At 48.6% G+C, this 23,477-nt stretch overlaps 2 protein-coding genes across 4 annotated transcripts in view; one reads left to right on the top strand and one right to left on the bottom strand.

The window, feature by feature from the left end:
• Positions 1 to 5,818, bottom strand: part of BRD3 (bromodomain containing 3) — a 90,589-nt gene extending 84,771 nt beyond the window's left edge. For both annotated transcript variants that reach the window (XM_077149044.1, XM_077149046.1), the window contains exon 1: positions 5,639 to 5,818. The gene's annotated coding sequence lies outside the window, so the exon portion shown is untranslated. The remainder of the gene's footprint in view (positions 1 to 5,638) is intronic.
• A 6,857-nt stretch (positions 5,819 to 12,675) lies between these two features.
• Positions 12,676 to 23,477, top strand: part of WDR5 (WD repeat domain 5) — a 28,112-nt gene continuing 17,310 nt past the window's right edge. Inside the window, exons 1-7 of one of the 2 annotated variants that reach the window (XM_077149040.1) lie at positions 12,676 to 12,800; positions 16,344 to 16,517; positions 17,329 to 17,437; positions 17,878 to 17,951; positions 18,312 to 18,401; positions 18,649 to 18,738; positions 18,953 to 19,036. In XM_077149040.1, the coding sequence (XP_077005155.1) occupies positions 16,437 to 16,517; positions 17,329 to 17,437; positions 17,878 to 17,951; positions 18,312 to 18,401; positions 18,649 to 18,738; positions 18,953 to 19,036 (528 nt within the window). In that variant the 5' untranslated portion in view covers positions 12,676 to 12,800; positions 16,344 to 16,436. Of the gene's footprint in view, positions 12,801 to 13,358; positions 13,515 to 16,343; positions 16,518 to 17,328; positions 17,438 to 17,877; positions 17,952 to 18,311; positions 18,402 to 18,648; positions 18,739 to 18,952; positions 19,037 to 23,477 lie in introns of those variants that run through there. The other variant, XM_077149041.1, reaches the window with a different exon arrangement.

The raw sequence follows: 23,477 nt of genomic DNA, 5'->3' as shown, positions 1-23,477 counted from the left end.
TAGACTGCCCCTTTGTACATTCTGGGGTAAGAGGTTGGGAGATAGTGATAGGAAGTAAATGACAGAATTGCCACTATTATGTTTCTTATGGGTGCTTCTAACTTCAGGATAGCCTTATCCACTGGACAACAGCCCAAGCCAGTAACTTCCCCAAAGAGTTTGGCTGGGCAGGTAGCTTACTCCTGAGCCGCCACTCCTCAGTCAATCCTTAGCTGCTCTGACGGGAGGTGTTGTATAGGGTGGGTCTTTCACGTAAAGAAACCGCTGTTGATGGTATTGTTGTTTCCTCCTCTGCCACCTGGAACTCCTGATTCTGTCTCCTTTCTCTGTATTTAAAAAATGTCTAAATGACAAATAATAATGATAATAATAATAGCAAATCAAATTTGGCAGTATATAAAATGAATAGTTCATCATGACGAAGTGCGAATCAGCCCAGGAATGCAGGTGCACCATGTGGAATTCAGTGTAATCCGGCACATGGAGGGACTGAAAAAGAAGAACCACATCACATGATCTTACGGTGATCTTTCTCTGATGTGGAAAAAACATTCGGCAAAATCTGACACCCATTTATGACAGAAAAAAGCAAACAGCTAGAAGCATCTCCATAAAACGTATTGCTAATGGGTCAAAGACTGAATGCTTTCCCTTTGAGACCAGGAAAAAAGAAATCAGTCACTCTCACATTGCTTGTCAGCCTTGCATAGGAAGTCCTAGGTAGTGCAATATAAGGCAAGAAAAAAAAAAAGAGACATAAGGATTAGAAAGGAAGAAATAAAAATTTTCCTATGCACAGAAGACATAATTGTCTGATAGAAAAATCCCAAGGAATCTATCAAAAAATGAGTTTAGTAAGATCACAGAATACAATGCCAACATATAAAAATCAATCATATTTCTATATATTAGCAATCATCAATTAGAAAATGAAATTAAATGTATATGCTTATAATATGTATATTGTATGTAATATCACTTATACGAAATAGGTATAACTGAAAAAACATATCTGAATGCTGACAACTATAAACATAAAAAAGCTGAAGAAATTGATGGAAACCTAAAGAGGCGGGACAACCTACTGTGTTTGTGTTCATGTATTAGAAGACTCAACAGATTTAAGCTCAACTTGTTAAGATGCCAATTCTTCCTAAATCCATCTCTATTTAATTTAATTCCAATCAAAATCTCAGCAGGTGTTTTTTTTTTTTGTAAACATAAACAAATGGACACTAAAATTTATATGAAAATGCAAAGGAAGAAGAATAGCCAAAATAATTTTGAAAAAGAAAAATGTTCCAGTTTGCTAGCTGCCAGAATGCAATTTACCAGAGATGGAACAGCTTTAAAAGGGGGGACTTATTGAGTTGCAAATTTACAGTTCTAAGGTCATGAAAATGTCCCAACTAAAGCAAGTCTATAGAAATGTCCAATCTAAGGCATCCAGGGAAAGACACCTTGATTCAAGGAGACTGATGAGGTTCAGGGTCTCTCTCTCAACTGGAAAGGCACATGGCGAAGATGGCAGTGTCTGCTAGCTCTCTTTTCCAGCTTCTTGTTTCATGAAGCTCCCGTCGGGGACATCTCTTTTTTCATCTCCAAAAGTGTCTGGCTGCACACACTCTGTCTTTCTTGGAATCTCAAGCCTTTTCCAAAATGCTTCCTCTTTTAATGGATTCCAGTACAGTGATCAACCTGGAATGGGTGGAGGCACATCTCCCTCTTTTCAAAAGTTCACACCCACAACTGGGTGAGTCACATCTCTGTGGGGTTAATCTAATCGAGTTTCCAGCCTACGGTGCTGAATCAGGATTTGAAGAAACGGTTGCTCCCACAAGATTGGATCAGGATTAAAACAAAACATGGCTTTTCTAGGGTACATAAATCCTTTCAAACTGGCACAAAGAACAAGACTTCCACTACCCGATTTGAAGACTTAATTTAAAGCTAAAACAATCAAGGCAGTATGATGTTGGCAAGAGGAAGATATAGAGATCAATGGGGCAGAACAGAGGGTTCAGAAATAGGCCCGAATAGATATGTTCAATCGATTTTTGTCAAAGGAATAGAGGCAATTCAACTGTGAAAGGATAGTCTTTTCAACAAATGTCTGTGTAACAATTGGACATCCGTTACATATAAAATTCACTTTAATCTGTACCTCATACCTAATGCAGAAATTAACTCAAAATGGATCATAGATCTAAATGTAAAACATAAAACTATAGCACTTTTAGAAGAAAATCTTTGTGATCATGGAGAAAGCCAAGTTCTTAGATACGATGCTAATGCTGGTTTGAAACAGTTATGCAACCCAGAAAAGCCCTGCTCTTCTAACCTGCTCTTGTGGGACAGACTTCTTGTGGGTGGGACCTTTTGATTAGGTTGTTTCCATGGAGATGTGACCCTACCCATTTAAGGCGGGTCTTAATTAACTTCCTGGAGCTTTAAAAGAGCTCATGGAGAGAGAGAGCCCAGAGCTGACACAGAGAGCAGACAGATGAAACCAGACACAGACATTTAGAGATACAGAAAGAAATGCCCCAGGAGATACCAGAAGCTGAGAGAGCCCTTTGAAACCAGAAGCTGGGACAGAAGGACATCAGCTGTCACCATGTGCTTTCCCATGTGCCAGAGGAACCCTGGGCACGATCAACCTTTCTGATGTGAAGGTGTCCTCCTGGCGACACCTTACTCTGGACATTTCCATGGCCTTAGAACTGTAGATTTGTAACCTGACAAATCCCCACTGTAAAAGCCAGTCTGTATCTGGTATATTGCATTCTGGCAGCACTAGCAAACTGAGACAGATGCCGAAAACACAGTCCTTAAAAGAAAAGGAAACCTTAGCTCTACAAAAGATGTCAAAAAGTATTTATAAATAACATATCCTTCAAAGGACTTGCATCCATAATATATAAATAATTCTTATCACAACAATAAGAAAACAACCTGAGTTAAAAACAGGCAGAAGATTCAAACAGACAGCACCAAAGTAGATCCAGAGATGGAAAATAAGCACAACGTCATTAGCCAGTAGAGAAATGCAAATTTAAAACACACCTGTTGGGGCAGGCCGTGGTGGCTTAACAGGCAGAGTTCTCACCTGCCATGCCGGAAACCTGGGTTCGATTCCCGGTGCCTGCCCATGCCAAACAAAAGAACAAAAACAAAACAAAACAAAAGACCACACTTATGGGGAGTGGGCATAGGGTCCCACCTGATGCAACCAAGAGGTGGTGAGGGTGAAGGACAAGTGGGTCCCCCAGACTATGCTGATGGGGGCCCCAAACAGTGCCAACCCTCTGAGATACAGTTTGGCAGCTTAACTTAAAAAGCTGAAGATACGCTTTCCACATGGCCAGGTCATCTCACACCGAGAGAAATGAAAACTTTAAACCTCTACACCAATGTTGATAGCAGCTCTAGTAGTGATCACCAAAAACTGGGAGCAACCCAGATGTCCTTTAAGGGTTAAACAAATCGTGGCACATCCGCGTGAGGGGATACAGCCCAGCAGTAAAGAGTCCACACTCCCCTCACCCATAACATGCAGCTTAAAGGCATTAGGCTGAATGAAAGAAACCAGTCTCAAAGGGTCACATCCTGCAGAGTTTCATTTCTGTATCATTCTGGAAAAGGCACAGCTGTAGGGATGAAGAACAGATGGGGCCAGGGATTGGAACGGGGGGGCGGGTTTCACAGCAGCAGGGAATTCTGGAGGGCTTCCCACTTGCCCCCATCCCTGACGGTGATGGTGCTTCCATGAACCTGTGTGTGGTTAAATCTCAAAGACCTGTAGTGCCCCCTCCCAGTTCAAATTTTTTAAAAAACTTTTTATTGTTCCAACATACATGCAACCCCAAATTTCCCTTTTTAACCACCTTCAAGGGTATAATGAGGTGATAGTAATTACATTCCTTCTGTTATGCCACTATCACCAAGACCCATTACCCAAACTGAAACTTTATTCATTAGACAACATCCCCTTCCCCTCACCCCCTCCCAGCCCTGGTAACCTGTCACCGACTGTCTGTCTCTCACAACTCAAACTGATGATGTCATTAACAAATAAAAATAACAAAATCATTTTGTAATTGCTCTCTCTGCCCAGACCCTATACATGTTGACAGCCTTACGTGATGGCATGGGGATCCCTGAAACACCCAGACAGGGATCTGACCATTCCCATTTCACAGAGGAGGTAACTGAGGCGTAAGGCGGAGCCTGTATGCATGTAAGGCCAGAACCACGCCCCCTTTGAAAGTGCTGCATAGTTGAGACCCGTGGAAATGCCAAGTTTCATGTTCACACGGCGAATCAGCTTCGTGGAGGCGGGTTGCTGCCCCCTGCCCTGTTGGGACAAACCTGGACTCTTTCACCAAAGGGACCATTCGGGGACTGAGGGACAGTAGGAGGAGGCAAGAGGGCCAAGCTAGCAGTGCCTGGGCGGACAAGTGGGCTCTGTCTGGGTGGCTCCTGGGTGGGGCCATTCCCCGGTGGCTGGAGCCGCTGGACACGGCCTTGGCAGTACAGAGCAGCCGCTCCCACTGCAGCTGCTCCTCAGCTCCCCTGGCCACCATGGCCCAGCAGAAGGGGCATCCCTGAGCCAGGGTGCTTTCCACCCTAATAGCGTATCTCATGAGGGGGCGCTGACCCATGATGGCCTCTCCGGGCTTGTGAGGGCCTGTGGAAAGGACGTCTGTGTGCTCCAGCAGCAGGGGCTGCCAGGGAGCATGGCGCTGAGGCCAATGTGACAGGAAGCCGAAACCAGGCCCCACCTGACAGCAAGGGCTAGCCCTGCATGTCCGAGCCTTGGGGGCTGGGTGCAGCCCGGGTGAGGCTGGGACCCTGCAGGCTGCAGGTTAGGATGCAGCTTTCCCAGCTCCGCTCCCGACTCCCTGAGGATTTGGGGATCTGTATTGAACCCAGTCCCCTGGGGATTCTGCTGTGCCATGAAGTCTGAAAGGCATTGGCCCCACCCCTCCTGTGATGGCTTTTGCCAGGGACCCTCTGTCCCAGCGCCTCACTGCACCCCCCAGGGGACGGGGGGGTGAGTGGGCGGACCGGCTGGAGGAGACGAAGGGGCCCAGAGAGCAGTGCCGACCTCCCTGAAACACATAAGGCTGCCACCCTGTTCTCTGCGGGCACAGCCTCAGCTCCTTCTCCCAGAATTTCTTAACAGCGGTGACAGTCCCTGGGCAGAGGGTCCGGCTGACTGCCTTGCTGAAAACTGGACGATGAAATGCACTGGACTCTCGCTTTCATTCTTCGTAAACAGCACTACCAGATGGGGCTTCTCCCTATGCCATCCCTGTTTTCCAGGCAAGCAAGCAGGGCTCCAGAGACTCAGTGCGTCTAGCTGCTCTGAGGAGGTTCAGCTGGTCTCTGGACACCAAAGTGGACTCAGAGCCCCACTCCCTGGGCCCTGCTCAGCCTTGGACCTTCTTGCTACCCTCAGGAGTATAAAGAGGGCCTCCCTCTCTGCGGGCTGGCTGCAGGCCCAGTCTCTGTGATGGCTGGAGCTGCCCCGCTGCCTCTGACCTGCAGCTACCAGGTCCTCTGGTCTTACTGTCTCCCTCACCTACCTCAGAAGCTCACCCTTGCCCATGGCTTGCCACCTGGGCTGACTCACCTCTGCGGCTGCATCTTCCTGGTTCCTCCGGCCTTACCCCTTGGTTTTCCTGTGCCCTTGGCCTTTGTCTGCATGGCCTGGTCTTCCCCCAGATACCCACATCTCTTCTGGTCATCGGGGAAGTCCACCTGGACATTCCATCAACCCTCCAGCCAGCAGCTCTGGTGCCCCTGGGACCCACAGAATCAGCACAGGGGTCTGTTCTAGAACCTGCCGCCATGTTCCGTAACAATTAGGGCATGGGTCTGGCTCCTGGGGCCCAGCAGTCCCCCCTTCCCTCCCACCCCTAGCCCAGAAGACCCCATTCTGGAGATGTTGGTGAATGAGTGAGGGGCCATGCAGACCTGAGGAAGTGGTATGAAGGGGGAAATGAATGTGGCAAATGGCCCAGTTAAATCCTGCATTTGTCTCCTACTTTGCAGCAGGAAGGCAGGCCCAGTACTGTTTTCTCGAATCACAAGAGCAGGCATCTGATTGGAGCAGCATCATTGGCCCAGAGGGGAAACTGAAAGACACCCCGTTTCCTCGCACATCTTCTCCCTGCAAACAGCCTCTATGTTTCCAACTCCCTCTTTGCAAGTTCTCTCTCCCTCCCCACGTAAAGCTTCATTTTACACAAAGGGGCTGTTCTGGGCACTCTTCTCTGCCGTGGGCTTCTTCCTCTCACAGCATGCCTGACCCATCCATCCAGGCCCGGCCAGAGATATCCATCCAGGCCCGGCCTCCCTGGGTGCAGTGGCTCAAACTGTGTCCCCCCAGAGGCTTGCTGGGGTCCTAACTCCTCGGTCCTGTGAGTGGGGACTCATATGGGAATGGGGTTTTCTAAGACCCTTTGAGGGTGAGGCCAAACTGAAGCAGCAGGACCTTCACCCAGTAAGGCCCAAGGCCTTAGACGCAGGGGAAATTGGGACTTGGGAGTCAGCAGAAGCCAGAGGCGGAGATGCAAGGAGATGGTTGCCCTGTGATGGAGGCAGAGCTGGGCCACCTCCAGATGCTGCAGCTTCAGAGAAAGGATGGCCCTGCTGATGCCTTGATTTTGAACTCGTGCCCTCCCAAACTGTGAGACAATAAACTCCTGTGTTGAAGCCAGACGCATCTGTGGTGTTTGTTATCGCAGCCCTGGCATCTAAGAACAGAGCTATCTCCTTCTTTGGGTCCTGGCAGAAGGTTCCAGCCCACAGATGTCCCCCGATTTGTCTAATCATCCCCTGCTCGTAGGCACTGAAGTGGGTCCAACGCCTTCGTCCTTCTCACTTCTGCCGTGAGCATGCCCTGCCTTTCCTGTCCCTGCAGGCTTTTTGGAGGGACAGGTTCTTGGAGGAGAACTTACTGGAGGTCCCACGAGCTTCAAATAGGCCCTTGAGGTCTACTTTTTACTTCTTACCTCCTGCCCTCATAATCCTTATTCCTCCATTCCCAACAGCTTTTCCATTAGACTCCGAGACAGAAGGGAAAATCAGTGCCTGGGATCCTAATTGTCCAGGGGTTGAAGTTCTCATACTGCAGGACTGGGTCTTCTCTGCCCCACATAAAACCATCAACCAATCTTGGAGCCCTGCCTCCTCACCACACCTCCAAGCAGACCCACACTGGTGCACACCTGCTCCAGTTGCCAGCTAGGTTCTGGCAACTGGTCTGGGTGGAGCGGCCATTCCCTGCTTCCAATTTTGTCCCCCAAGGTCGGGCAGGCTACAAGGAAGACAGCTGCGAGTTAACCCCAGGCTGACAGCCAGCCTTGGAGGGGCCCTACCAACCCGCTCTGCAAAAGCATGCCCTTGGCTGTCCGCAAGGGGATTTAAAGAGCCTGGAGGATGGAAGGAAAGGGTGGGCAGGTGGAGGGGCCTCCGAGTCTCCTTGTGGAAGGGAGGGAGCATGCCTGCAGCTGGTAGCAGAGCCGCCTGTTTGAAGCCCTGGGACTTTGGCCCCTGCGCATTTCCTCTGTGTCAGCTTTTCTATTTTTGACCGGTTGCTTCCCCTTTAGGGAATTATCAGCGATACTGTGGGAAACCCAGAAAAGCTTTGTCCAGGGTCTGCTGGGTTGCCTGCTCATGCCTCGGCCTCCTGGGCTCCTCTTTACTGCCTGGGGGTGGGGGGTGGGGCGGTTCATGCTGGCATGTTCCCCACTCCTGGATTTTATCCTAAAGAAACCATTTATTGTGAAATCCTGGAGACAACTTCAATGTCCAGGTGAGGAGTAACACATAGCCACGAAGAGAGGAGGGAAAGTGACCCTGGGTGGTGAGCTGGGAGGATGCTGGTGGTAAATGTGAGCTTGGAAGGCAGAAGGCAGAGCTACTGTGATCACAATTGGGTGGAAGTGATATCTGCAGATGGATAAGAAACAGTGTGGTCCACAGGGTATGCCTGGACGCTGGAGGCCCAAAGAATCAGTTAAGCTCCTGGTCTGTCATTTACTTGCTGTGTGACCTTGGGCAAATCACTGAGGCTCTCTGAGCCCATTTTCTTCTTCTGTAAATATCAGAATAGTTTACAACCATGTTTGGGGTTTCATGAGACAAGCAAAGGGCACACAGTAAGTGCTTCCTAATAACGTGGATAGATGGAAATAGAGTGGTATTGTGGGGAGAAGATGGAAGCAGTCACATTTATATTCCTTGAAAAAAAATGACCCTGTAAACCACTGTTGGCTACCCCAAATTAAACCACAGTAAAGCCGTTGAAAGTTTCCATCGGCTTTTTAGGCCTCTGATTTCAATCTGGCCTGGCCTAGGTGCTGTTTCTTTCTTAACTTGTCTGGACCTCTCTCCTTCCAGGGGGATTACACCCAAGTCCCGGGGCAGGGACAGGATTTGCAGACAACACCAGGTGCAGCCTGGCTTCCCATGGGGGAATCTGCATTCCTGGAATTCTTGCTGGGAGGCCCGCCCAGCCTGGCTCCAGTTGAGGCCGGGCTTCCACAGCCGCTGGATGTCCAGGGGCCCGGGCCAGCCTGGCGGTTCCCGTTGGTGGGTGGCTGAGCTCCCAGCACCCCCTGGAGGCAGAGGGGAGCCCATCCCAGGGAGGCGCCTGGGCCTGGGATGGGGTGCAGGGTGAGGGCAGATGGATTTAGTTGTCATGACTTTGCAGCAAGCTGAGGATAGATTTAAAACAAACAGGAAGAGAAAGCAAACATTCGATGCTTCATTCATTCGACTGGTCTTTATTAAGCACGTATTGGGCACCCTCTGCACCAGGGTGAACAGGCTGTCTCTGCTCTCGTGAGCCCTCCGGTAGCGGGGAAGTGGACAGGTGAGGGGGCCCTGGTGAACAAGGTGCAGAGGGAAGAGAGGGAGGGCTGAGCTTGGAGGTCCTTGAGGAGGGGACAGCCCACAAGTAGGACCAGTAAGAGAAGGAATCCAGTGGGGGACGATGCTCAACCATGCTGGTTTACCTGGGCTGAGGGGTTGTCTGTCAGGAATGGAGACTTTCCGTGATAAAACCAGGACAGTGCTGGGCAAACGAGGGTGCCAAGAAGGATATACGATGTAGGGGATGAGGCTGGGGGTGGGTGGGGTGTGCTCGATAGCTGCCAGGAAGGGCAAGGCAGCAGAAGGGTGCCACAATGACATGGGGTGTGGGGCTTTTTCTGTAACTGGGAAACTGAGGCCAAAGGAGAACAAGGATGGTGGCATAAGTAGGACTGGACATGGCTGGGTACCAGCGATTTCAGAGACCAATGTGACTCAGGACGAAGCTGTCCGCTGAAGGCCCTTGGGTCTTCCAGGTGACAGCAGGACACAAAGTGTGTCCTGATGGACCACTGGGGAAGATGTTGGGGAAGAAAGAGAAGAGCCCAAGGAAGGGGAGATGGTGGCATAAGTCTTCCAAACTGGCTGCCCTGGCCTGCTTTTCAGGAGAAAAGAATTTACACAAAACCCCACTGACCTGGGCTATAGGGGAACACTGGGGTCTCTGGATAACATCAGCAGCAACCTGGAATGGTAGCCCAAAGGTGTGGGCTACCCTGCCTGTGAAATCCAGTGAGTGCTTCCTGGAAACCCCGAATTCAGGGCATCCCCATGTGCATCGGCTTCCTTGACCCTCCCTCAATTGTCATTGGAATTTGCTAACCCCCGCCTCCCCCCCCCCCCCCAAGGCTCTGGGCTTGGCCATTAAAGGGTCAGTGCTCTCCTGCCACCTGCAGCCGTGTGCAGGGAGCCTCACAGCATTCCTAGGGCACGGCAAAGGAGCAGAGCTGTTCTAATGCCACCTCCCAGCAAAGCCAACCTCTAGTATGGCAGTCCACTTTTCCTTACGAAATACTTATTGCTAAGTTACAAAATAGAGCTTTTCAAGGGCTTCGGCCCTACAGAAATGTGACATTTTGCTTTTCAGATCAGCAGACTCCATAGGACCTTTCCTGTCTGCTCCAGTCCACATGCGTTACTTTCTTCTTTGAAGACCTATAACACCTACTTTTTATCCATCCATCTATCCACCCATCACCCACCCACTCATCCGTCCACCTACCCCATCCATACATGCACCCACCCTTCCATTCCCCTATTCATCCATTCACCCACTCATCCATTTATCCAACAACCTATCCACTACCCATCCATCCACTTATCCACTCAACCGTCCACCCACCTACTCACCTACTCATTCATCAGCCTATCCATCCATCCATCTTCCCATCAGCATCACTGAGTGTGTACTGTGCAATTGGGGGTTAGGAATGTAGGTTCTGCCTTCAGCCAGTTCTTTGGCTGTTGTGGGAACCTTCACAGGGGAGTCTTGGGCAGCCTCTCAATCTCTTGGGGCCTTAGTTTTCACAATGTGAAAGGAGGATAATGAAGGCACGCACAGTCAAGGGTTGTTTTGAAGGCACAAGAGAAAATATATGTAACAAACAATGTAGAATTGGGCATGCAGGTTCTCAAATGTATGCTAGATATCACTCCTCTTTCTCCTCCTGCTTCGTCCCCACCCAGCTCAGCCAGGCCAGGACACAATGAGCTTCAACTACAATGAAAAGGACTGTTTTCCATTGGGGAGGATCTGGGAGCGGTGGAAGTACCACTGGGTGGGGTGGGGGTGGGGGGATGAGAGGAAGCCCCTGAAGCACCAGTGGACACTGGCTGGTGGAAGGACTTATGTGAGATAGGACGGTGCCAGGCAGGCTTGTGGCCTTGCTGTGCTGATGGACAGCCTTGAGTGGGGGTGGGAAGCAACTTTTTAGAATATATATTTATAAAAATTGTTCATGGATACAGTTTCATTTACCGATTCATCTCCACTGGCCCAAGCGCAGTTAATGTTCTGAAAACAAAACAAAAACATAAACCCCAAAGGCTGAAGTGTTTTTTCTTGCTTTAGTTCTTTTCCTCTCTTCTGTTTCCACTTGTGGTTTTTCTGAGCCTGACAACTTTTGGAAAGGGATATAAAAGGATTTACAACATAGATAATAAAGCAGATGGTTGTATTGTTCAGCTGCTCTACCCACTGTGCTATTTGCTTTCAGGAATTTAGCTATGACTGGAGGCACGGATTACAAAACAATTGACAGTATGAACGGATTTTCTCATTTTCACTGGAAGGAGGCAAGACCCATTTATCTGGTAGTGGAAGTTGGGCGCACAAGTTAGCCGTTTGGGGTGAGTCCTGGACTGGAGGGGGAGGCAAGCGAGTTTGTCAAAGGAGTTTGGATTTTGACCTGAAGGCAATGGGAAACCATTTCTGGGTCTTAAACTAGGGAATGACAAATCAGAATTGGATTTTGACAAACTCCCCTTTCTGCTCTTCAGCGACTGCTGGGTGACCAAGGTGGGGATGGAGAGAAGTGAAAGGATAGAGGACTGTGTGAGGGTAAAGGGGAACCTGTGAAGAGCTGCCCTCCTTCACTCCTAAGCTAGCTGTGTTTACCTTTTGCTCCAGGGCACCTGGCCCCAAGGTGGTGAGGTTGGCTGGGCAAAGAGCTCCGTGGGGAGCCAGGCTGGGGCCAGCCAGGCAGGGACCTTGCCCACCCTGTGTCCCCTCTGGGAAGGGCTTCACATCAGCTGCCACTCTTCTGGCTCTGTATCCATGACAACCACACACCTCCTGTTCCCAGGGTGTTTCCCTTCCAATGCTGGGTCTCTTTACCAGTACACGTTCCCGTATCCTATCTGGGTGTCCATTTCCGATTTGGAAAATAAGGGACTACATTATTCTGCCTACAGGCCGGGTTGGGCCCACGAAGCTGTGGAGGCCACACACCCCTCCAAGATCCTTAGACCCGTGTGTGGGAGAAGCAGGCAGCTGGGCGAGAACGTGCAGGGGACAAAACCAAGCTCCGGCCCTACCCTGCCGTGGTCCACGGAGGTGACAATGCCTGCTGGAGGGAAAGCGCCTCGCAGCCTGCAGAGCAGCAGGCACGCAAGAATCCTCAGCATAGCTTCTCGCCTCCCAGGGGCTCCGGGGAACGGTCCCAGCAAGTCGCAGCCCTGGGCAGGGGCTCCGGGCAGGCAGGGCAGGCAGGGCTCGCGGCCTCACGGGCCAGGCCCGGGCCGGGCTCTCCCGAGACGGCTGTCAGGACCTTTCTGCAGCTCGGGCTTCTTTCTCCTCTTTAAGCCGGGAAGGTCTGACCACCTGCCCGCCCTCCCGCACTTTGCCCAGGGCTGCCCTCGAAGCGTTACCTGTGGCCCCCGCCGATAGGAGCGCTCGTGGAGAAGGCAGCTGCTTCTCCAGGCGGCTCCGACTCGGAGAAGAATCGTGGGGGCCACGCCGCCAACTCAGACCGCGGGAGGAGGGCTGGATCCTCCACGGGAGCCGGCTGCGGGGTGTGAGAGTTTGAGGGCACACTAGCTTATTCCTGTACGTTTATTGTGCTTCCATTTTCAAAAAGTGCAGGAAAAGAAGGGCCTACATCCGACAACGCGTGGGTCCACCGCGGGAAGCCTGCGCACACACTATCCCTTTAAGGCGTTAGGCTTGATCGAGGCATTCTGCCCCTTGCCGCTCGCCGTAGCGCTCCTCCGAGAGGCTGATTTTGTGGGTCTACCCCGCCCCCAGGACCCCGCCCCCTCCCTTCGCGCCTGCGCACTGTCGGGCGCACCCCTCCGTCGGCGTCTGGCGCCCGCCGGAGCTGCCGCCTAGCCGAGCTCGGCCCGTGCTTCAGACCAGGCGGCTGCCGACGAGGCGTCCCGAGCGCTCCGGCCCCGCCGCCGCCGCGGCCCGGCAGGTAAGCGGGCGGCCGTCTCCGCGCGGTGGGCGCGAAGCCTGGGGCGAAGCGGGCGCGATGCCGGTGTACTCCAAACCGTCCCCCGCCGCCGCACGTGTTCCCCGGCCCTCCCGGGACCCCGGGCCAGCGCGCCCCACGCCGCCCGAGGGGCCCCCAACTGCCTCCGCGGCGGGCCCCGTCCTCGCTGTGGAGAGCTCCTCGCGAGGGCCGCCGGCCTCTCACCGCCCTGCTCCCGTCCCAGGACCCGCTTCCCCCGGGCCGAACGCCGCAGCCCGGCCCGTGGAGCGCCCTCCCCCTCGCCTCTCTTCTCCCCGGTGTACCCCTTAGACCCCCCTGGGTTCCCGGATGCTCTCCTCGGCGACCCCTGACGGATCGTGGGCCCCACGGGCCCTTCCCGCCCTCCCCAGCCGTCCAGTGACGAGACGGAGCCCGAGGGTCGCGGCTTCTTTTTCCCCTGCAGCCAGCGGGCACTGCGTCTCAGGGCCCCCCTTTCCTCCAGTCCTGCGCCAGGGGAAGACCCCGGACGGGGCTGAGCGCTCTGCGGGCTTGCCCACGGTCCCTGATCCTGGCCGTCGGCCGTAAGGGCTGCGAGTCCTGGGGCGGGCTCCACCGGGTGGGCTTTCTGCCATCGGGGAGAAACCACCGGCCCTCCCGCGGTGGCGCCTCCGGCCCCGTGTTTCGTGGGTGAAAGACACGCATTAACAGCTTTCTTGTGTGAGTTTTGCCCACCCGGCACCATTTACCGGCCCTCTGCAGCGAGCGTTTTCCTGAAGCTTTGGCTCGGACAGGCGCTGGGCCAGACTCTGCACCCGAGGCTAGCCCGGCCCCATTGGGAAGGCGGGTGGAAGGGCCAAGTACTGAAGGGGGTGTTCAAGAGCCCAGAGGGCTGGGGGGCAGAGTCCCCTAACTCACTGCTGGATGGCCACCTGCGGGTCACCTGGAGGCCTCCTGCAAAGTGCAGGCGACCTCCTCTCCGTCTCGGAGGCCTCATTCCAGGGTGGAGCCTGGGAATCTGCCTTTAACGAGCAGCCCAGGTGCGCACGCTGCCTTAGGAGGTCAGGCTCACCTGGATGCGCTAGGAGGTCAGGCTCACCTGGATGCGCGCTTGCCTCTGCTCTGGAGGCCAAGTCCCGATCCCCTTCCCTTCACTCAGATGGTGCTCACCTTGTGTGTACCCCTCGTTTTCAAAGACCAAGTCCCTGTCCAGCTCCCCCCCCCCCAAATGGTTGTTTTTCAAAAGGTATTCCATGGGATTACCTGAGTGTTCACGGAAAGTGCAGAGCCCTGGATCCTAACTGTGAAGTAGAATCTTGGGGTATTGGATCAAGAAATCTGTGTTCTTCAAAGTCCAGCTTTCCAGTTGACCTTTTTGCACATTGATGTGTGAGAGACCCGAGAGCTGAACGCTTCTGCTGTAAGACTGCCTATTTCATTCCCTGGGCTTGCTCCTCCCCTCATGTTGGCAGAAGCCATGTCCCACCTCCAGGTGGGGCTGGCTTTATGTTAAAAGGAGCTGCTCTGCCACTCCCCCCCACTCCAGCTGCCCTTTTCACCTGTGTGGGCAGACCAAGCCCTCGCCCCTCTCACCTCAAGTCTCTGTTCTCACTGGTGTTTTGCTTGGGTGGGCTGGCTGGCAGGCATCTGCCATGCTCTCTTAGTTTTCTGCTGTAATCTCAGTTTCCTTATCAGACTTTCCAGCTTTGTTCCTAAGAGGAGGTTTCCTTAGTGCCACTCTTCGCTGCTTATCCATCCCACAGAGGAGAGGGCAGCAGTTGAGGTAAACTGGCAACCAGCCAGGTTGCACTAAGGATAATCAAGTACCTAGCATGTACTTAGCATCAATTTTGTGCCAGCGCTTTGCCTTTGGTGGGTTTTGTGAGACCTATCCTTCTCTCCCACTCAGACTCAGTCTTTGAGGGCTGTACTAGGACAGGAAATCTTTAATGCAGGTAAACAGAGCTTTGCTGCATGTGTATTCTGCCCAGTGGCTGTTACATTGTGATTTTTCTTCTATTCTGTTGGATGAAGACAGAGGCATGGGTTTTTCTGATAGTTCCCGTTTCACCTTAGTGTTACAGGGAGGTTGTGCAGGGCTTCGGACTTAAGCTTTAAGCTAGAATCTACGGTGTGTAAACTCATTAGGTTAGGTGTAGTGCTACCTTCTGGACTTTGGATGGCCAATGATGGTCGCAGAATGGCTTGGCAGCTCTTCTTTTTAATAGTGCTTTCCCTCATTTCAGAATCACCTGGTGTGCTTTTAGGAAATGTATCCAAAGAATGGAATCTATTCCAGTGATAGAAGAAACTGATCACGTACTGTACGGGTTGTAGATATTCCTGTTGTCAAGTGAAACCTAATTGAGTGGCAGTCTTTTTTCCTGTTTTCCTGCAGTTTGAGTCTTGCTTGCAGAGCATCAGTGCTGTACTTTTTCTACAGAAGGCAGTAGGTGGAACCTGTAGCAGACACAGCTGACTCTGGTTTGTTTTTTTGCTGCTGTGTTTTGTAGCTGTTTCACCAGGGAGAGAGAGCCTTTTAAGTTGTTAGCATTTTGGAAATCAGCGTTGCATCTACTACTAGTACCTTGCAATAACAAAGCCCACCCGTTAGACCTAGAACCCCTGGGCATGTGTTCTGTTTTCAAACGTGGTCATTAACAGTATCATATCACTTAGGATGCATTTTACAATTTGGATGAGCTCCCAGACTTCTGCACCTGAATCTTAGTCTCTTCTAATTTGGCATATTAGTTTTCTATCAAGAAACCTTTGGGCTCGTTGAAGTTTTCAAAATTGTGTTTTGTGTGAATTGTGCTATATTCCTATGGACCATGGGACACAAAATAGGAAGCACCCTTGAAGTGTAGGGTCCTTGAGAAAGTGTGAGAGCAGGGATATTTTGGCATAGTGTCTGAAAAGTGAGCATGAACTTAGGGTAATATATTCCAAGTTGGAACATTTTGTTGCTACAAGACTCAATATGGTAGTCAAATGGTTTTCTTTTTTATCTTTTTTCCCCTGGATATTAAGTTTTGAAACTGTGGCCTGTTTACTGGCCTAGGACCCTGTTTGTGTGCTAAAGCTGCTGGAATGCAGTATACCACAAACGGGTGCTTTTTAAAGGGGGTTTGCAATTCTAAGGCCATGGAAGTACAAATTAAGGCATTGAGAGAAAGATACCTTGACTCTGAAGAAAGGCCGATGGCATCCCAGTTTCCTGTGTCACATGGAAATGCATGAGGCCACATCTGCTGGCTCTTCTCTTCAAAATGTTCGAGATTCTGTGTGTCCTTGCTTGTTCCTCCCAGGGCATTTCTTTCTTTCAGCTTCTCTGGGCCCTGAACTCTCTCCAAAAATGTCTGCCTTTTAAAGGACTCCAGCAAGTGGATTAAGACCCACCGTGAATGGGCGGGGTCACATCTCCATGGAAACAACCTAATCAGAATTCCCACCCAGTAATAGGTCTGCCCCCACAAATTTGGATTGAAAGAATATAGGCTTTTCTGGGGGTACATAACAGATTCAAACCATCGCTTTCCTTTTTAGGTTTCAGCTGGTGGCTGGCCTCTTCATTGTGAGTCTTCTGTGGAAAACGGTGTACACTCCACTTACATCTCCTACCTGGTGGGCTTCAGAGCCATGGCCACAGAGGAGAAGAAGCCAGAGACCGAGGCAGCCAGAGCACAGCCGGCCCCGTCGTCATCTGCCACTCAGAGCAAGGTGTGTCCAGGAAGGGCCCCTCAGGGAGTTTCCCAGGAAAAAATAGGTTTAAAGATTCTTGGAAATATCATTTCAAGGCCTTAAGTCTATTCTCCCCTACTCTGTTAAATATTGCCACCAAGTTTTAGTCACTGCTCACCTACCTAGCAAATGCTTTTTATGTTCCCAAACCTGTCACCTGAAGAGGGAGCATGATCAAACATGTAGATGGAACTTTGTCAAAGATACAGATTCTTGGTCTTGAATATAGGAATTCCTGAGAGTGGGACGAAAAAAACCAGTTCTTAATAAATACCCCCTCTCCCCAGTTCAAATTCTGCTACTTAGCCAGGCCTGTGCACTGTTGTTGTAGACAAGAGAACAGCTAAACTGAGACCTTAACAAAGGGAGCAGTGTGTTTAGGTTTGCTTTGGAGAAGGCTGGGCCAGAGCCTGAGCTTCGGGGACTTGTGTGATGTAGTGTTGCCCCAGGGACACGACTAGTTGGAAATGGGGTGGGGTGGTTCTGTGAAGGGGCCTTGGACCTTTTTAGCTTGCATGGTGGAACTATTAACCCTGAAGTGGGGAGTACAGGAGAAGCAGGGTGTTTGGGGAGAAGTTAATGATCTCAGATATAGACATGTTCGATATGAGAGGTGACATCCAGGTACGGATTTTCTGTTGGCACTTGGAATATGGATTTGGGGCTCAATAGATAGGTCTGAGATTGAAATAAAATTTTTGGAAATCAAATCCAAACTGGTAAGCAATTGAATTGGATAGTGGTGGTGAGTTTTGGTTATAACATTTAAGTTGTACCATCTCTCCAACAGCCTACACCGGTTAAACCAAACTATGCTTTGAAATTCACCTTGGCTGGCCACACAAAAGCTGTGTCCTCTGTGAAATTCAGTCCCAATGGAGAGTGGCTGGCAAGTTCTTGTAAGTATTGTTGAGGATGTCAGCTGTGGGAGAGGCAGAGTGTGAGCTGCTGACGAGAATCTGGGGAGAGGGTAGGAGGGTTTACTTTCTGACACTGCCACAGGACCATTTGCCGTAAGCTGTGTCCCTTTGCTCCGATTGTCAAGAGTCACTGCCTGTAGAAATTGTGCCCGGGGACACTGTCAGGGTGGTGGGGGCCTGGGAGAGAGAGGAAGGGCACTGAGACTGGAGCCCGGAACAGTGGGGCTGCCTGCTGCACATCTCCTGATCCAGCAGTTCTTCACGTGGTGGCACAGGTTTGCGGGTTCCGAGGCAGTTCATGTCAGTTAGCAGGGTTCACATCGTAGGAAAGGCCTGTGTTTGGATTCTGATCCTTTAATTAGATGGTTAGACAATTGCATTGCTCCTCTGACCTGTTCCTTTCTATTACTTTCTTTCAGCTGCTGATAAACTCATTAAAATTTGGGGAGCATATGATGGAAAATTTGAGAAAACCATATCTGGTCACAAGCTGGTAGGTTTTTGTCCTATTGGATCAAGGGCAAAATGAAATGGATGATCGAACAGTGGGGCAAACGTTTTCAAGTGGGCGCGGGGCTGATCTTAAGGTCCTGCAAGGTTGAAGAGTAAGTTTTCCCCTGTGCTTTTGGTATTTCTTTATTTTTTATGTTTTCCGGGCAGAGCACAGAGTGGGTGTTTTATCCTCTGGGGTCCCGTGTGGTGTTCCTTTGTGGTTGACATTAGCTAGAAGATTTCCTGAGAGTGGGGTAACTGGTACTTATTTACCTTTACATAGATGTTTGGAGCTTTGACCTCTTGTTGTGCATCCTATTTGGTCACCTCAAGATAGTAACCCTGTCTTTCCTCCCCCAAGGGAATATCAGATGTGGCCTGGTCGTCAGATTCTAACCTCCTTGTTTCTGCCTCCGATGACAAAACCTTAAAGATATGGGATGTGAGCTCGGTAAGCAGAGCTTTTTTGTTCTCCTATGCAAAGATGTGTGGTTGATGAAAATGGGGCAAGGGGGGAGATTCCGTGGCTTTGGGGCTCATCGATTCCCTGGAAGGTCCTGTTTGTCACTAGCTGTGTTTAAAGCTGAGGCTGTGGGCAGGGTGGGGGATCTCCCTTGACTGCTCCTGTGGATGAGTTTAGCGTGACACTGACACGCTATCCCTGCGGGATAACTAAAACTAACAATGCTTGGTTTTAGGGGAAGTGTCTGAAAACTCTGAAGGGGCACAGTAATTACGTCTTTTGCTGTAACTTCAACCCTCAGTCCAACCTCATCGTCTCGGGATCTGTAAGTGCAGCAGGGTCTCCTTATGTGGGAGGTGCAGGTGTGTCCAACCGCCCATCCTGCCTTATTTCCGAATGCTTTGGAGGATGGTGGGTGGGCTCTGAGTCGTTGGTGCTAAACATTCATGGAGGAGGGTGGAACTGAGGCAGTTGCTGGGTCCTGGAGCATCTGACCCTCCTTACTTTGGAATTGCTTTAATCTGTTCTTCTGTCTGCAGTTTGATGAAAGTGTGAGGATATGGGATGTGAAAACAGGGAAGTGCCTCAAGACTTTACCTGCTCACTCCGACCCTGTCTCGGCTGTAAGTCCTTTTCAAGTTGTATGTGTGTGGCTATTGCCATGTTGGCTTTCGTTCTTAACCCGCCAGTGGAGAGTGATGACTGTGGGTCGGGCCTGGGTGCACTTTACAACCCACAGCCCTGTACTCAGTGGAGAGACAGTGGTGAGCACATGGGGGGCTCTGAATGGGGCTTCCAGGGGGAGGTGGCCCCTGGGCCCAGTTTTGGGGGAGACCGGAGGTGGCTCACCTCAGAACTGTGCTTTGAGAAGAGGGTGCTGTGTGTTTGGAGGTGTAACCACAGACGAAGCGGGGATTTTGTGTGGTGTTGACTTTGGTTAATGGGGTGGGAGGTGGTCACTGCATGTGACCTTCCTGCTGCCCTTTGCCCACTGGGCCATGGTGTCTGTCCTTGTTCATGGTTTGCTTTCCGGTCATTTTCTGATCACAGGGAGTGCAGTGAGTGTCCTTGCTTGTATATTTTTGCCTATTTGGTTACAATTTCTGCAGAATAGATGTTTATAAGAGGAGATGCTGAGCCCACGGTATACATCTAGCTTTTTTTTTTTTTTTTTGGCATGGGCAGGCTCCGGGAATTGAACCCATGTTTCCAGCATGGCAAACAAGAATTCTGCCACTGAGCCACCGTTGCACTGCCCACGCTAGCTTTTTTTTTACATGGGCAGGCACCGGGAATTGAACCCGGGTCCTCGGACTTGGCAGGCAAGAATTCTTGCCTGCTGAGCCACCGTGGCCCATCCTACATCTAGCTTTTTTTTTATTATTAATTAAAGAAAAAAAAGGAATTAACACAACATTTAGAAGTCATTCCATTCTACATATGCAATCAGTAATTCTTAACATCAACACATAGATGCATGATCATCATTTCTTAGTACATTTGCATCGATTTAGGAAAAGAACTAGCAAAACAACAGAAAAATATAGAATGTTAATATAGAGAAAAAAAATAATAGTAAAAAAAAAGAAAAGCAAAAAGAAAAAAAAAGACAAACAAACAGACAAAAAAAAATCTATAGCTCAGATGCAGCTTCATTCAGTGTTTTAACATGATTACTTTACAATTAGGTATTATTGTGCTGTCCATTTTTGAGTTTTTGTATCTAGTCCTATTGCACAGTCTGTATCCCTTCAGCTCCAATTACCCATTATCTTACCCTGTTTCTAAGTCCTGCTGGTCTCTGTTACCAATGACATATTCCAAGTTTATTCTTGAATGTCGGTTCACATCAGTGGGACCGTACAGTATTTGTCCTTTAGTTTTTGGCTAGACTCACTCAGCATAATGTTCTCTAGGTCCATCCATGTTATTACATGTTTCATAAGTTTATTCTGTCTTAAAGCTGCATAATATTCCATCGTATGTATATACCACAGTTTGTTTAGCCACTCGTCTGTTGATGGACATTTTGGCTGTTTCCATCTCTTTGCAATTGTAAATAATGCTGCTATAAACATTGATGTGCAAATGTCCGTTTGTGTCTTTGCCCGTAAGTCCTTTGAGTAGATACCTAGCAATGGTATTGCTGGGTCATATGGCAATTCTATATTCAGCTCTTTGAGGAACTGCCAAACTGCCTTCCACAGTGGTTGCACCATTTGACATTCCCACCAACAGTGGATAAGTGTGCCTCTTTCTCCGCATCCTCTCCAGCACTTGTCATTTTCTGTTTTGTTGATAATGGCCATTCTGGTGGGTGTGAGATGATATCTCATTGTGGTTTTGATTTGCATTTCTCTAATGGCTAGGAACATTGAGCATCTCTTCATGTGCCTTTTGGCCATTTGTATTTCCTCTTCTGGTAGGTGTCTGTTCAAGTCTTTTTCCCATTTTGTAATTGGGTTGGCTGTCTTTTTGTTGTTGAGTTGAACGATCTCTTTATAAATTCTGGATACTAGACCTTTATCTGATATGTCGTTTCCAAATATTGTCTCCCATTGTGTAGTCTGTCTTTCTACTTTCTTGATGAAGTTCTTTGATGCACAAAAGTGTTTAATTTTGAGGAGTTCCCATTTATTAATTTCCTTCTTCAGTGCTCTTGCTTTAGGTTTAAGGTCCATAAAACCGCCTCCAATTGTAAGTTTCATAAGATATCTCCCTACATTTTCCTCTGACTGTTTTATGGTGTTAGACCTAATGTTTAGATCTTTGATCCATTTTGAGTTAACTTTTGTATAGGGTGTGAGATACGGGTCTTCTTTCATTCTTTTGCATATGGATATCCAGTTCTCTAGGCACCATTTGTTGAAGAGACTGTTCTGTCCCAGGTGAGTTGGCTTGACTGCCTTATCAAAGATCAAATGTCCATAGATGAGAGGGTCTATATCTGAGCACTCTATTCGATTCCATTGGTCTATATATCTATCTTTATGCCAATACCATGCTGTTTTGACCACTGTGGCTTCATAATATGCCTTAAAGTCCGGCAGCGTGAGACCTCCAGCTTCGTTTTTTTTCCTCAAGATACTTTTAGCAATTCGGGGCACCCTGCCCTTCCAGATAAATTTGCTTATTGGTTTTTCTATTTCTGAAATATAAGTTGTTGGGATTTTGATTGGTATTGCATTGAATCTGTAAATCAATTTAGGTAGAATTGACTTCTTAACTATATTTAGTCTTCCAGTCCATGAACACGGTATGCCCTTCCATCTATTTAGGTCTTCTGTGATTTCTTTTAACAGTTTTTTGTAGTTTTCTTAATATAGGTTTTTTGTCTCTTTAGTTAAATTTATTCCTAGGTATTTTATTCTTTTAGTTGCAATTGTAAATGGGATTCGTTTCTTGATTTCCCCCTCAGCTTGTTCATTACTAGTGTATAGAAATGCTACAGATTTTTGAATGTTGATCTTGTAACCTGCTGCTTTGCTGTACTCATTTATTAGCTCTAGTAGTTTTGTTGTGGATTTCTCCGGGTTTTCAACATATAGTATCATATCGTCTGCAAACAGTGATAGTTTTACTTCTTCCTTTCCAATTTTGATGCCTTGTATTTCTTTTTCTTGTCTAATTGCTCTGGCTAGAACTTCCAACACGATGTTGAATAATAGTGGTGATAGTGGACATCCTTGTCTTATTCCTGATCTTAGGGGGAAAGTTTTCAATTTTTCCCCATTGAGGATGATATTAGCTGTGGGTTTTTCTTATATTCCCTCTATCATTTTAAGGAAGTTCCCTTGTATTCCTATCTTTTGAAGTGTTTTCAACAGGAAAGGATGTTGAATCTTGTCAAATGCCTTCTCTGCATCAATTGAGATGATCATGTGATTTTTCTGCTTTGATTTGTTGATATGGTGTATTACATTAATTGATTTTCTTATATTGAACCATCCTTGCATACCTGGGATGAATCCTACTTGGTCATGATGTATAATTCTTTTAATATGTTGTTGGATACGATTTGCTAGAATTTTGTTGAGGATTTTTGCATCTATATTCATTAGAGAGATTGGTCTGTAGTTTTCTTTTTTCGTAATATCTTTGCCTGTTTTTGGTATGAGGGTGGTGTTGGCTTCATAGAATGAATTAGGTAGCTTTCCCTCCACTTCGATTTTCTTGAAGAGTTTGAGGAGAGTTGGTACTAATTCTTTCTGGAATGTTGATAGAGTTCACATGTGAAGCCATCTGGTCCTGGACTTTTCTTTTTAGGAAGCTTTTGAATGACTGATTCAATTTCTTTACTTGTGATTGGTTTGTTGAGGTCATCTATTTCTTCTTGAGTCAAAGTTGGTTGTTCATGTCTTTCCAGGAACCCGTCCATTTCATCTAAATTGTATTTATTAGCGTAAAGTTGTTCATAGTATCTTGTTATTACCTCCTTTATTTCTGTCAGGTCAGTAGTTATGTCTCCTCTTCCATTTCTGATCTTATTTATTTGCATCCTCTCTCTTCTTTTTGTCAGTCTTGCTAAGGGCCTATCAATCTTATTGATTTTCTCATAGAACCAACTTCTGGTCTTATTGATTTTCTCTATTGTTTTCATGTTTTCAATTTCATTTATTTCTGCTCTAATCTTTGTTATTTCTTTCCTTTTGCTTGCTTTGGGGTTAGTTTGCTGTTCTTTCTCCAGTTCTTCCAAGTGGACAGTTAATTCCTGAATTTTTGCCTTTTCTTCTTTTCTGATACAGGCATTTAGGGCAATAAATTTCCCTCTTAGCACTGCCTTTGCTGCGTCCCATAAGTTTTGATATGTTGTGTTTTCATTTTCATTCGCCTCGAGGTATTTACTAATTTCTATTGCAATTTCTTCTTTGACCCACTTGTTGTTTAAGAGTGTGTTGTTGAGCCTCCACGTATTTGTGAATTTTCTGGCACTCCGCCTATTATTGATTTCCAGCTTCATTCCTTTATGATCCGAGACATTGTTGTGTATGATTTCAATCTTTTTAAATTTGTTAAGACTTGCTTTGTGACCCAGCATATGGTCTATCTTTGAGAATGATCCAT

This window comes from Tamandua tetradactyla, chromosome 2 (assembly GCF_023851605.1).
Source record: "Tamandua tetradactyla isolate mTamTet1 chromosome 2, mTamTet1.pri, whole genome shotgun sequence".
NCBI lineage: Eukaryota > Metazoa > Chordata > Mammalia > Pilosa > Myrmecophagidae > Tamandua > Tamandua tetradactyla.
The sequence above is the reverse complement of the archived record's forward strand: the minus strand, read 5'-3'. Positions and strand labels throughout refer to the sequence as shown.